The 15,526-nt window shown below is 37.0% G+C and overlaps 1 protein-coding gene across 2 annotated transcripts in view; it reads right to left on the bottom strand.

The window, feature by feature from the left end:
- The window catches only part of UCHL3 (ubiquitin C-terminal hydrolase L3), a 42,315-nt gene that overhangs the window by 12,737 nt on the left and 14,052 nt on the right, over window positions 1–15,526 (bottom strand). For both annotated transcript variants that reach the window (XM_082764528.1, XM_082764529.1), the window contains 3 exons: window positions 15,341–15,497; window positions 14,870–14,955; window positions 13,710–13,757 (listed from right to left, as the gene is read on the bottom strand). In XM_082764528.1, coding sequence (XP_082620654.1) covers window positions 13,710–13,757; window positions 14,870–14,955; window positions 15,341–15,497 — 291 coding nt within the window. The remainder of the gene's footprint in view (window positions 1–13,709; window positions 13,758–14,869; window positions 14,956–15,340; window positions 15,498–15,526) is intronic.

Below are 15,526 nucleotides of genomic sequence, written 5' to 3'. Positions count from 1 at the left end.
CAAGAGTTATCAATCTTGTCTACAGCTACAAAAACTGTAACTCTTCTTTGGTAATTTGAGAAAGCTATGTTGCACTACTCGGGATTTAAAATGAATCAAGTAACTACTGTAGCAGAACCAAGGGTTTCTTTACTGTTCCATGCCTAACATAAAAGGAAAGCAAAGGAAAAGGGAAGCTTACCGTGGTGAGGTATGCAACTTCCTAAGTTTTTCACCTATTCTTCTAAAATAGCAGGCCAGTGGCAGTATTGCCATTAACACTCAGGATCCCTTTAGTATCCGTGGAAGCAGTAGGACTATGTTAAACCATTCAAATTGTTACTATTAGAAGAAAGACCACAGAAGTATTAAAAATGACTCTCAGCTGCAGCTGACAAAGTTACAGTAAATATATTAAGATCATAAAGGACCATTGTGATGATTTAGTTTTTGATCTTTTGTCCCACACAGGCCACAGGACCGGTAAAGTTTTGTTTGGCTTAGAACATATTCACAAAACAAAAACAAACACTCAAACTTAACAATTTATTGACTACCAAAATACATCAGAACAAGTCAAAATTTCCATCTGGTCTACAGCTACAGAACCAGTAAGCAATATTTTCATATAGTTTAGGATACATTAGTGCTAAATGACAAAGGTTGCTTTTCTAATCCTGCTTAACAATGATATGAACATGGAACAATGGTTTACATTAGTCCTTTGGGAGATGATGTCCTATCAGCGGCTTACGTCCAGCTGATGATAAACCTTCAGCTTATCATCTACCTTTAGTTTCTCTTCATGTAAAAATCCTCAACATCACCTTCAGTCTGTCAGAGAATCCCTGACCTTCTCTCCGGAAATAAATTTAATCTCTGGTGATAATTACAAAGAGCCTCAGAAGAATACCCTTTGGTTGGAAGGTAACCTGAAGGGCAACCCAGACCATTCCTATGAGGTCTCGAACTCACCATTAATCTAGTTATCTCTTGATCTTTACGCTGTCTAGATTTTAACTTGCATTTTTATGTTGCCTTCCATATCACCAATAGAAATTGTTTAACATTGCAGGTCTTGGAAGTAATCCCTGCAGAGCCCCACAAGAAAACATACTTACACATTGATGACATCCCAGTTAGCTGCACTGAGACATGCCAGCTGCTCATGAATGCATTAAGGTTATGCAAGCAGAATAGCAACTGCAGTTCCCTAAGACAAGTCCCACATCATGCACTCAACAGAACAATTCTAGTAGACTTCAGAAACTGAGCATTAGGTAACTTTCTCTGAAAAACAGATTTTCACTGTTTAATCAAAGCATAAGCACCAGTCAAAACCATTTACTTTCTTTGTACCATTTTTTGAAGCATTTCACCTTCTTTCCTGTTCAATTTTCATTTTTTTCCTTTTCCTACCAAGAGTAGGACAATGAATTGCTTCTTTCTGCTCCCATATTGCTGACCTTAAAACACAAGGACAGGGATAAGAATTCTTCATGAAGAACAAGAAACAAGAACAGCAGCAACTTTAGAGCTCAGAGATAAGCATGAAGTATTATCAAGTCTCATAGCCTGTCCAGAGGATAGTTTTCCACAGGCTTGACAAACTCTTTTTCCCCCCAGTTAGATTCTGATTTTCAAGTATTTTGATCCACCCCTAAATCTCATCTGGTACTCATAAAAGAGGACAAAAGTATAAAATCTCCAATCCAAAACATAACTGTATGAAGAAAGAAGAATTTAGCTATGACAATACTTTTAAGAGTCAGAGAAGTTTACAGGAGTTTAATGGCTATTATACTTCATCTGTACTGTGTTTGTTTTTTCAAATTCTTTACACGAAATAATTTTAAATAAGACCTTTTACATGGCTTTAAAACAATTTATGCTCAGCTTGCCTAACAAAATTTCAAAAGGTGACTGAAAAAACACTGCTACTGAAAGACCTCAGTCCACAGACCTCCCTATATACAGAGGATCGACTTAAATTAAAACATGCAGTAGGGCAGAAATTTAAAAACTATGCAGGAGAAGTTCATGATTAAAGACAACATGCACCACATTAATGTTTCACCATTTTGTAAGCTTCTGCTATAAAAACAGACAAGATCACCAGTCTTCGTGAAATCTGCAATATAGTAACTGAAGTTTATCCTAGCTTTGATGCATTCTGTTGCTGATGGTGTTTTTTTTTTTTTTTCAGAGAAAAAAACGTCTTTTAGTATTCCTACTGTAATTACTAAGAAACTATAAGAGTAAACAAATCTTTAAATTTGGTATTGCTTAATAATCCAGGGATGAACAAAATTTTGAAAAATGTTTTAACAAAGTCTTTTTGACAGTCACTACCTTTACCATAATTTCTCACTTTTACCACTCTTCACGACTATACTAATTTGTTTTCTAGCTAATATTGTCAAAATAATGATAATACGTTAAAAATACCCCTTGCCTAACGAGACCAGGAAAGTCTTGAGGCTTTCAAAGACTAATTTATAACTTTGAATGCAGTTTAAGGCAACTATTAATGTTTACTACTTACTGAGTATTTTACCTCATTTTAAAATTCCATTCCTTGAATCTTTTTAACCTTTATTTCTTGTAGTAACGAGTACCCTTGTGAGTTCAACCACTATGAAGAGAAACCTTCTCTCCACTGAAAATGTACTTTTGTATTGCAAGAGTGAAATTTCAACAGACAGTAAATAGGAGCTCTGGCAAAGCTAAATTAATACTGGATTCTACCTAATTAACAGCACTGTAATAGCCATGAAATTCCATGCACTGCTTTAATAATAAGCACACGTTAAGCTGCTGTCAGCTGAGGTTGTTTTCAACTGAATATTAGAAATACAAATATTACAACAGAATTACATGTCAGTATTAGTATGAAATGAATGCTAAATATACATTGCCAAATAAAGGATGCAAAGTAGTACATTCCACGTTTAATTTAAAATGCAGGAGACAAATCATAACTTTAAACACTCTATTCATACAGGACTCCTTAACAACTAGCAACCTGCAGAGAAAAGAATTAATAACTTCACAAGAAGAAAACATCACAGGAGCATACTTCAGTGCTGCAAATTGTAACAGGTCAAATATCTGAAGTGGTGAAAGAGAAAGCCTAAAATAGAATTGAATATTATTGTCAGATAAACCAGTAAGCACATTAAGTTAATTGTTTTAATAATGTATTTTAGCATTACAGAAATTAAGTTTTCATTAAATAGGTACCAAAAAAAAGGCGGCTCAGGCAATCAATTTCTGCCTCAATCAAAACCTTATTCCTATGTATAGTTGCTATTAAAGCCTAGACATTTAAACCTAAGATCTTAAGGAAATACCTATGATAACGTTACGCAGGCACTGAGATCCATGCCTCTGTGCATGCCTGGAAGTGCACAACTTTGATAATGCTGAGTAGCTCAGGACCCAGCTCAAGTCCAAACCTGTCAGGCTCTAGAAAGAGGGCGTCCATCTGCTCATCTTGTTTGGGGAACTTGATGCAGCAAAGTATCTCAGTCTACGTGCAACACATTGAAGACCTGACAGGATCAAGTGGCATTTGGATTGTACAACCATTCCTTTCCAAGTGTAAGTATTTATTACTGATGGATTTTCTAGTGGTTACAAAAATTTATCTACCTGCAAGTTTAAGTTCAGGGCACCCCTGTCACTGGAAAGCCTCTGTCACCTCCCTCACTAAGCCTCTAAGGAGGCTTCCTTGTCCATCACTTGATAAACTACGCTGGGACTGGGCCTTTCTGCTAGGACAGAAATCAAAGGAGGTTTGACTGCATATCATCATCACTGGAAGCTTTGGAAACACAAAGAGATAAAATACTGTTGGTCCTAGTCTTTGCTTCCAGAACTAGTCAGATGCACAGCCCCTGGGATCAGAGGCCCTGCCACATGTTCTGCATACGCTCGATCGAGTCGATCTTAAAGCATGCAACACCTCCTCCCAAACTGTTTGTAGCCTCGTTATAGCAAGTACAGTAAGCCCTGTAGTAGAGACAGAGGAATGTTGAGATGACACTAAAAAAACGTAACCTTTCCAGCCAAATGAGCAACATAAGAGTTATCCTTGCTTTAAGATTATATTCAGAAAGGATACACTTAGTACCTATCATTTTTCCATCACCTTCTGAGGTCTTTCCTCATGACTGGATTAAGCACAATGTTTTGAAGAGTCTGTATTGCAGTACTAAGTGTAATACATGTTTTTCTTTCTTAGAAGCCATTGTTCTTAGTATTTTTCCGTGTACAAATTAAACCTATACTTTATAGTCTGAGAAGATCCTCCTCCTCTTCCTTCCTTCACCTTTTTAAATAAGCCTCTTTTGATAGCAGTGGTAAAGCTGTTAATTTCCTTCCAGCTTTTTTGGGAAGATGGAAGCAGTCAGAACATGGAAGAGAAGCCTGACAAAGGAAGTATGCCAGAAGTAAACACTGCTTCTCATCTCCAACAGCACACCACAGAAATCACCCAAGCAAGGCGCATTATGAATATTTCTAATGCAGGAAAAGCCTTTTTCCTGACCAAAGTTTCATTACATACAACAGTCTCGCACAACACGCAAATTTTCAGGAAATCAAGGTTCATTAAGTCCACTGCTAACAGAGCTACTAGCTTTCTCAACATTGCAATTATGAGTACTAATACATATGGAAACTGACTCCCTTTTAAACTGAATCGGGCTACACCTGTTAGCCAAACAACTTCTGCACCAGTACGGTTAATTAGTGCTTCTGCAGCTGATAAAATCTTAACAGTATTCCCTACATCAATTCAATCCAGGATTAAGAATGAACAGTATCCTGAGAGTAACTTCGCTAGAGGTATGGGTAAAAACACAGCTTAAAGATGACAAAAATGGTGAGATCAGAGCACCCAAGCTTTTCCAAAATTAGCTATAATTTATCTCTCTCAACACCTAAAATTAAGTTCTATGGCCTATGTTAGGCAAAAGTCAAGCTAGATTATCACAATGGCGACTTCTGTGATCAAAAATTAATTGAATTACAAAAAAAATCCAAATGTTGGGGAGCTCTGAAAAAGCTAGTTAACTTGAATTTTGCAAACAGTTTTTCCTCTTTAACATTCTTCTTACAACAAATTGAACGTCACTGTTGCACACCCAACTACATATGTTTGGTGTCCTTCTTTGAGGAAATTAGGTTGATGCAAGCAACATCAGCTCTTCATTTTAGCCTACTGGCTAGCTCCAGCTGTATGAGTAAAGCGGTAACTGTCCTAAGGATGGCATGTTCTTTTAGTTTCCCCAAATTAGTGTCTGGAGTGTCTGGAAAACAGGGAGTCAAACCAGTTTCTCTCCTGCCTGAGGAAAAAAATCTTGAATGTGAACTCAACCACAACCTGACATGATCAGCCTGCTGAAACACCAGTGAGTAAACACATGCCAAGAACCTGCTACTTACTGTCTCTTACATATGCAGTGCAAGAACAGCACCATAGCATTATGGATTGGAGACGTGTGATGCACAACTGTAAAAATATTTTGGTACTTTCACTTATTTACTTGCTATTTTAATTCATTGGCTGCTTTATGGGTGCGAATATCCTCCGTAGTTCTGTTTTATCCTAAGAGCAGAGTTCCTTTGTACGGATTTTACAGTTAAGCATAAGATCCAGAATTAAAAGTTCAGAGCAATACTGTATTAATACCTTATTAGTTATTTGCTCAGTAGAATACAGAAATCAGATTGATGAATGCCTCACACACTGACACAAAAGTCACAGGACAGTGCAAGGAGTCAAAGACTAACCAAATGTAAGTTTCAAACTGTTTCACACAATTCTAGTAAGTTTCTTTTTGTTCTTTTAAAACACACACTTTTTACAGAGTTGGCCATAACAGAAGGCAATACTACAGCTACACATTTCTAGGCAACATCACCACCTTTAGTGGAGGGATTACGTGCTTGTTTTGTAAAGCTAAGCTAGTCAAAAATCATCTTAGAAGCAGTTGTATAATTGGTTTCATATTCTCCTTAGATGTAAATGTTTCTTTACAACAGTGCAAGGATTATTCAGAAGAAACACTGAGGAATATAGACTATTAAAAAAAATCCCACATGTTCTTGGCAGGAGTGAAAGGGAAGCTCCTTTATATTTCTGCTCTAACAATAAATTGCAGTCCCCCAGGGAGTCAAAGATCTTTGGAAGTTCAAGTTTTACAGCAGCTGAGAACAGAGTGCATTGACGCTCCTTAGTGCTTGCCAACGTTAACAACTGTTACTGTGATCAAAGTCTAACTTAGTGCATTCCAAGCAAGATTACAGTTCTCAGGGCATGCTAAACAAGTTTACAGACTGGAGTTCACAGTTACGGTTTGAGTTAAGGAAGAAATCAAGCCGTTTAGGGGCTGCCAATTTCAATTGATGTGAAAAATATTTCTAATCATACTTGTGAACAGTAAGCACATGTAGGTATACTGATGTGCACAAATACTTCAGTTCTTGGTAAACATCTGAGTCCAGTTCTTACTTATGACTCTGACAGAGTCAGATACCAATCTTGATTTTCAAAGGCTAGTTTTTCGATCATCACTATTTTTGAGAGAGGCTCAGTGAGGTACAAGAATGCTGTTTTCATTTGAAGTGGCAGCTCAGATGCAGCATCCAAGTCTGCTCATTGTGAAGCCTCATGTAGCCAAACATGGAGCTCTAATAGCCAGAGCTGTCGGTTGGTAAATGCATGTATACTAAGAAGAATGAACAGGAAGAGTTACGGAATCAATGGCAGTATCACAGGATCAGCTAGGTTAGAAGAGACCTCCAAGATCACCAAGTCCAACCTCTGACCTAACACTAACCAGCCCTCCACTAAACCATATCCCTAAGCTCTACATCTAAACGTCTTTTAAAGACTTCCAGGGATGGTGACTCCACCACTTCCCTGGGCAGCCTGTTCCAATGTCTAACAACCCTTTCGGTAAAGAAGTTCTTCCTAAGATCCAACCTAAACCTCCCCTGGTGCAACTTTAGCCTGTTCCCTGTTGTCCTGTCGCCAGGCACGTGGGAGAATAGATCAACCCCCACCTCGCTACAGCCTACTTTAAGGCAGTACTTTTATACTCTGGCAGCCAGAGATAGCTGATACATTTTATACTCCAGTTCTGCTCCCTCTTCCATAATAACTAGCAACTGAAACACTAGGTTAACAGTAGGTTAAACTTCATTTAGTTAGATGTTCTCGATAGCCTCTAAGGAAGAAGAAAGAAAAACAGTAGTCTTAGAGCCCCTAATTTTCTCCCAAGAATTTAGACCACCAAAATCAGCAGCTCTTAACTACTCTCTAATCAGTATCAAGTACACAGGCATTTCAAGTGGCTATTTCACTTGTGTTTATTTGCTTGATTAAAACATTATTCTGAGTTACTCTGTAATACGATTTAAAGAAGTGAATTTCCCAAACATTACAAAATGACATTCTTCTAGTATTAATGCATAAAGCATGCTAAAAACTCCGCTGTCCAAAAACTTTCAGCCTCAAACATGGAAGTTTCCACATGCCACAAGCACCACACATAGCAAAAACTTCTATCATTTAAACTTCATAACAAAAAGTGAATGGAAAGCCATGTGTCAGCAGTTGGTGACACCTTGATGTCACACAAACAGCTCATCCATTACTTAACACCACAACTACTTGAATATTTGCTGTCCACAGTGGCAAAAGTTGATCAAAGTCTGGTCTGGCGAGTCTCCTCCTCTCTTTTCCCATGAGTTTGCTTCTAACACTTCTGTGCCAGAAGTAGCTCCTACAAGACCATAGGATGAACTGCTTCAGGAAGCCAGTGAAGACAGATATATATCTATCTATCTATATATATCTATATCTATATCTATATATATATATTTTTAGGTAGTTTGACAATCCAGAATGATTTCAGCTGCCACAGACACACAGCTGACTAGAACTTCAAATACTGCTACCCAAATAGTATTTGGACAAGTGAAGCACGTCAAAGCCTTCAGAAATGCAGAGGTTGGATACAGACCATTCTCTAGACCTAATCCTTGACTAAGGGCCAATTAGTCTTTTAAAAAAGTACTTCATACGGGACAGCTTGACATTTTCTGCACTGTGGAATTGAGCTGCAATGAAGCATAGTTGCAGAGTAGTTGATATGGATGTTGGTAATACAGGAGCAAAACAGAAGTACCTTGCTACTCTCATTATTACAGTCAAATATTAGAAAGGTAATTTACTTCAAATATCAACACAGATAGTATTTTCTACCTGGAATGACTTTCTGAAAGCTATCATAGCAAGTGATCCTGATCAGTGCCATTAAATGATGTATGTTTTTTTTTTTTTTTTGGATTTGGTAATAACTTCTTCATTAATGAACATTGATGGCTTATCTGGATGTTCTAGCATCCACAGGCTGTACTGTCTTTTTATTATTTAAAAATTATTTTTGTAAGAGAGTATCAGAAATGTTAAGATTTATGGTAGTACAGGGGTTTGGCCATTTCTGAACTGCTGAAGAAGGCACCAGAACAACAACAAAAAACCTCACTGCTCAGCAAGACGTGACAATACAAAGACCAGCTTAAAAGCGTGTGCAGTTCTGCAAAGACGCAGGTTTTATTTCCCATTATCTTCAGACATCCTATAGGTATTATAAAACAAAAGTACATGCCCAACAGAACAATAAAGACATGTTAGCTGAAAGATCTGGAGTAGCTGGCAACTATACCAGTTTCATTGTAAGCTGCCTTTTAGGGAGAGGGAAGGGTTTGAGAAAGGTAGCAATCTGGCAAAAAAAAAAAAAAAAAAAAAAAGGTTTCCTTTTTGTTCCAAAGTACATGATTGTTGCATCTGTAAAAAAATCAACAAAGAAATAGATAAAAAAAGAGCATAAACTCTGCTGAAAGCTGAAAACAGAAAACCTGGCCTTAAGCCACTAGATCCTTCCAGCTTTTATCATAAAGATTCAGATCCTTTTTTGGCACTTTCAGATAGGAAATAAATGGCATTTGAGAAAGCCTAAGTTTCAGGAGCATACATTTTAGAAGAAAAGACTATTACAAGAATTTTACACTAATTGCTCTCATTCCAAATGGCAATGGAGCATGGGACAAGAATCCTATCACCCTTGAAAGCCCTAAAATCTAACACTATGTTTCTCCAACAGAATTATTCATGGATTTTCCAGTAAGTAATTTTAAACAGGCATATAATTTTAAACACAGAAATACTTGCAGCACCATTTTATCTATTTATTTGCTTTACTGCAGCAAGAAAGCAAGCCATGGATCCAACGAATCCATGAGTCTTAACACCAAACTTGAATCAAATTTGGTCCAAAATCTGGCCTAAAGGACTAACTCAACTTCACAATCTTTTCAACTTGCAAATATGAAATTACTGAAATAAAAAAAACACTTAACTGTTTTTTACAAATGAACTTTCTTTTTGAAAGAACAGAAAACATATCAATTTTAAGAAAATACACATTTTTTTGACAAAAAAAAAAAAAAAAAAAAAACCACAAAAAAAACAGAAAACCATCACTAAAATTCATTAAAAAAACTCACATATTTTAATGCTAAAAAAAAAAAAAAAAGGCTACCACAAACACTCAATTCTAACCCAGTCTATAGTTGGCCTGAAAGGCTTTGAATGAATTACCAGAAAATTACACGAAACAGCTAGGAACACAGGTTTATTCTTGTCCTTGTTGCTTTTTAAACAAAGTGAATGAACCACAGCTATGAAACCTGGGAAACCTGGCAAAGCATCCCTCAAGACAGAGCATTCTAAGCCAATGGACTGAAACTGACAGCTACAGCGATTCATCTTAATACTTTACCTAAATAGATCGTACATTAATGATAAATTCCAGAAGCAAACTGGCCACTCTTACTTTCTCTTCTAGCAATCACAAACTGGAGTGTAGAATCTAGCAGTCCACTAATATTAGACTTATGAAAGTATTATCCTGTCTAATGCCTTCCCCCTCCCCACCCACAACACAATTTTTCTTTAAAATTTAAGAATCACAGAATTGTCTAGGTTGGAAGAGACCTCCAAGATCACTTAGTCCAACCTCTGACCTAACACTAACCAGTCCTCCACTAAACCATATCCCTAAGCTCTACATCTAAACGTCTTTTAAAGACCTCCAGGGATGATGACTCAACCACTTCCCTGGGCAGCCCATTCCCATGCCTAACATACAACTTAAATAGAACAAGAGCTTATAACATTGGTCTGATTACAGACTATTTTAAATCAGAAACAAAGCCTACCCACCCAAGACAAAGGAATAGATGAAATACGTAGATACTGGAACGATAGTTCTGCTTCACTGCTATTACTTTTAACTGTTTATTTCTAGGTGCGCTCACTTTATTTCCAGATCTGAAATACACAACAGAAACAGTAGCAGAAAATCCAGTGGCAGGCTGAAAAAAAATCAAGAAGCCACTGAGACGACAAAAATAATTATCCCAATTTAGTAAGATTGTCAGGCTTTATTTACCATTATAAAAGGCTGAATCCTTAAACATCTGAGAAATGAGAGCCCAGAAAAAAATATTTTCAGAGGAGAACCTGTCTGTAATTCTTCACTATTTTTAAACCTTCAACATCCCAAGACTCAATAAAATTTTACTTTATCTCATGACACCACGTAATGGCATGTTTTGCTTGGAGGAGGGAAAGAACAGCATCTTGAAAGCAGCTGCAGTTGCATTGTCTCTTAACTGAATTAGCAAATCTGACTGTCATACTACCCACTTTTGGAAGTTATTCTATTCACTGTTGAGCTTAAGCAACGTTTTCAGAAGAATCTGAGCCGACAGTAGTATGCAACACCTATCTGAGGGACAGGCAGAACCACCCTCAGAGCAACCTGTTCTGTTAGGAACCACACAAGCCAAGGTAATCATGCTAAAAGAGAAGGCCTTGCATACTTTAGTTCTGTAGGAGACCTGGAAAAAACCTTTTGCTTGCAAAGCTGCAGCACTTACTATCATTAGGCAACTACGTAAGTCACTTTATTCAAAGGAGATTTCTACGAAAAGTGCCCTTGCTGTTCTAGGGATGGAGGGAACAGGGGGAGCAACAAAACCAAGAGAAATAAAGGAAGACAAACATATTCCTCCCCAGCGTTCTGAAAAGAAGTTTAAATTCCCAGGAAAGCACTCCTAGCAATTACAAATATGCAGGAGGAATAAGATTCCATTCTTTCTTGATGCAAAAGCAGTAGTAACTTCCCCTGCAGGACGAGTCAACATCGTGCACATATGATATGCATATGCTACCATCAACATTTTCAAGGGCATGCTGTTCATCAGTCCCTTCACCGTTACATGAAGAAATACACAGCAACAGCCAAAGAGTACCACTGCAAGGTGTAAGACTGGGAGATCGACTCACCCCGACCCCACATTACATTTCTCAGCACATTCTCATTTCACGTATTTTATTTTGCTTAAAAAGAATTGTACTTTACAGGAGGAATTGCTGTGCTTTAGAGATGAAATGGGAGGCCTTGCTGCCTACTTCACCACACAACAATCGTAGGACAGGATCTTCAGGCAATTGCATCTTCCAGCAAGTTATTTGTTTCTTACTTCTTTGATTGATGGATCAAAGGATATTCAGAAAAACACTCCCAGGACATGTATTGAGTCATTGTACTGTTTCAACTTTGGAAACAGAAGGACAGGAAAAAGTTATTTTACGATTCTAAGGAACATCCACATTGAATTACTTCCAGATTTAGCTACATAAAATGGAATAACAAACATTTGGAAAGTCCACTACCTATTCAACATTTTTGTTTAGGCATGGTTGCTGAGACAATCTTAATTTTTTATTATGAAAAAACATCTGCATCTTTCCACACAATTTCTTAATATTTTGTATTGTAATATCTTCATCAGGAAACCAATTAATTTGTGGAAGTTCAAGAAGCTAAGTGTCCCTTATTAAGGGAATCCGTAATCAATTAGAACCTTCCTGAATCTTTATAAAGAAACCCTCAGGAACTATGTAAGCCTTCATCTTCTTCCCAGTTATTCCATAATTTCTGCCAGGAAAATGCACAGATGAACTATTCTCTGGATGACTGCCACCGTACATCAAAACAACTAAATGTTATTCTGTTTTGCAAGTATCTAAGGAAGAGATTCAGAGTCTTCAGTCATTTGCAGAACAACCTCCACAACCTCTCTCTTACTGAGAATCCTTAGAAAAGGGCCATCTAATTTTTAAAAGAAAAGAGACAGGAATTTTTGAAGTCTCTTATTTAAAAGAGGAAGAGAAATCCGCAGCTGCATTGATGTTTCTTCCTGAAATATAGAACCTTCCTTAACTGATTTAGAGAAATAAATAAGAATTTGAAAGAAAATAGAAGACACATGAATGAAGGTCAATATTAATACTAGAAATGATTCAAACAATTCTCTTTTCATCCGTCTTTAACTCAGAATGAGTAAGTATACGTTTCCAGATGGCAGGGTGAGGGGGAAGCAGAAAGGTCTGCTTTGCTTTCTTCTGCCATGCATAGAAGACATAGCACAAGCTTTAAGAAAGACAAAACTCACAGTACTGGAAAAATAAAAAAGAAAGAAAGCATATGAGCCACTGAAGTCATAGCAAAAAAAAAAAAAAAAAAAAAGAAAAAGTGGTGCTGGCAACAATCTAATCAATTTTCTTCTGTGGAACAGATACTGAAATCTGAACCAGAAAGATGGAAAATCGCCTTAATAATAAGGAGGCAAGAACTGTTGAGTAGCTTGCTTATGCCTCCTCAGTGACTGACACAGCTGTTCTGCTTCCAAATCCATAAGACTAAAGATACACTGGCACAGGAACTTCAATAAGCATTCACCCCTCTCCTTAAAAACGATTCAGAGCAACGAGACCAGAAAATACCACAGACGCTCCTCAAAACTTCACAAAGCCACTTATTCACCTGGCATTAACCTTATATTTTGCTCAGAGAAACTAAATGTGTAAAACAGATCCTTCCAAAATCGATTTAATTTTTGAGGTTCTGTTCCCATATTTGGTGAAGTACAACAAAGTACAACACTGAGTGCACAGAGACTTTAAACTCAGTCCTATTTTACTCGTAAACACAGATAAAGGAGCATTCTGTAGTACTGATTAAGCAGCACAGCAAATTTCTTTGATCCTAAACACGTTTTTTTTTTTTTATTTTATGTTACTCCATCTGTGGTGATAAGAGCTTACATGTATATTTCACAAAATGGTGAAAATTTATCTGAAGTAATATTTGTACACAAGTGACACAAGTACTGAAGCATTTCTTTTCCTGAGATAAAACTTTTCAGACTCTTACACAATGTTTGTTCCACTCGTACGGTTACTATGGATCCTACATCTAGCTATGAATTTGCAACATCCTGATCTCAACTTTCACTAAAACATAATTTCTGGCTCTTTTACTCTGAAATACAGCTTGAGAAGATCATCTGTGTTATACAAAGGCTTGAAAAGAACAATACAAAAAACTGTAGAGCTTCAAGTTCGTTCCCTTGCCCCCCAACGTCACTTCACTTTGTGCCCTGATTGTTGACGGACGCTATCCTGAAAATTAAGCAAAAATCTCAATTTCTCTGTAAACCTTTACTATGATTGTTTTAAGCTCCATTATATTCAACTCAAAATAGTTACTAACAAATAAAATAATAAAAAAAAAAAAGAATACCTCAGTCTGACCTTCATGGGCACTGGATTCATGAGTGACGCGAATAGCCTAAAATTAAAGCATATTTCAATCAGACTTTAAACGAGAGACTTAAATTATTTTTAAGAATCATTGCATGCTCTTCTTTTTAATCAAACGCCATAGCTGTCATTTCTTTTGCTCAATGCTTGTAATAGATAAATAAAGAAATGAATCAGCAAATAATCTCCACTTCCAAGGATCTCAAGAGGCAAGTGTTTCAGCTTCATCAGATTCAATTCAAATATGTAGCACTTTGTTACTGCAGTTCAACACAGAACAGTACTGGCAAGTGGTTTTGATATTTCAGTTCCTGGCTTAAGTAAACAAAACACTTTAGGTAGAAGCTGTGATCAGACAGCTTGTATCCAACATTTCTGCAGATAACGTCCTCAAACCTCTGCTGTTCCTGTTTGTTATTTCTTCCTTGAGGCACGTGTTAACAACCTTATTCCTGAGGACTTCACAATAAGTTGAATTTGAACTCAGGCTTGGAATTCATCAATATTTTCATTTTGATAGAGGATCATCATTATCACGAGCAACAGCATGATTCTCCCCTTCCATCAGCGGCCAGATCTTTCTGTCACATCCTTTGAATCAGCACTAATGATGATCCAACTAAGCACTCAATCAGCTAACTCATCTAACTGTTTGTCATGGGGGATGGGATGGAAGGAGAGGGGGGACTATAATTCTGTCAGATCAGCTCCTTGTGTGCCCTGAAGAGCTACAGCCAAAGCAAGGTGACTTGAAGGCATAAATGGAAGGAGACGGCAGGACTGTCCTTTCAGCAATAGCCTAAGATCAGCCTAAATTGACCATTAAACTGGATCTTGAATCAACCAAAGTGATTGTGCAGACATTACTCATCCACTTCAAAATCATTTTAAACTACGCCAGTGAATTAATATGGATGAAGAACATTGACAAAATCCATCCTGCTGACTGAGCTATGGGCTGGCAGGAATACTTTAAACCACCAAATCCATTTTATATTTTTTTTTGCAGCAGCTGTCTGATCACAAGCTCACACGTAAACTCAGATTGTTTAAGTGATCCACTGGACCAAGTCCAGAGGACTTGCTCATGCAAATAATTCTTATACCATTTTCAAAGAGAGTAAAAAGTACAATACTAACTTCATAAGTTTCTAGATATTTGGCCCTTTCTTCAGGAGTCATAGATAATGAATCTTCTAGGAACTTTTTCAGTGATGAATTAGTTTCTTAAAAATAAAAAGAAGACATAACATTAACATATTTGGAACCATGCTTTAAATTCTACATTATTCAAAGCTAGAAGAATGCTTAAAACCAACAAAAGATTTAAAGATAATAACTACATCATATCTGTAAGACAATGAAGGCTGACTGCACAAGGAAATGCTACCTGCTGCAGTTTGAAGTGTTTTCAGTGTTTTAGGATTAGTGTGAAATATTTTTTTATATATAATTATAAGCAGAAATGCTCTTTCAGTAGAGATGAACAGTTATATTCAGAGAAAATAGTACATATCCCAACCTTCCCTCAGTCCTTTCCACAGTGGTAAGGGCAAAAAAAAAGAGGGGGAAAGTACAACAAAAACAAGCAAGCAAATATAAAGCACTTACCAAAGTTCATTTTATCTCTGTTGTTTGCAATAGCATGAATTAACCCAATTGTTCCACAAGCATTGTTGATGGTCTGCTTCATGAAATACACCGATGATTTGACATCTTGCCCCTTAGCTTTTATTCTCTCTTCTTCTTCTGTTCTGAAGGTTTCATACTAGAAAGAAAGTTATGGAAGTTTCACCA

The sequence above is a fragment of the Aythya marila genome (assembly GCF_965140915.1).
Source record: "Aythya marila genome assembly, chromosome: 1".
In the NCBI taxonomy this organism is placed as follows: Eukaryota; Metazoa; Chordata; class Aves; order Anseriformes; family Anatidae; genus Aythya; species Aythya marila.
The sequence above is the reverse complement of the archived record's forward strand: the minus strand, read 5'-3'. Positions and strand labels throughout refer to the sequence as shown.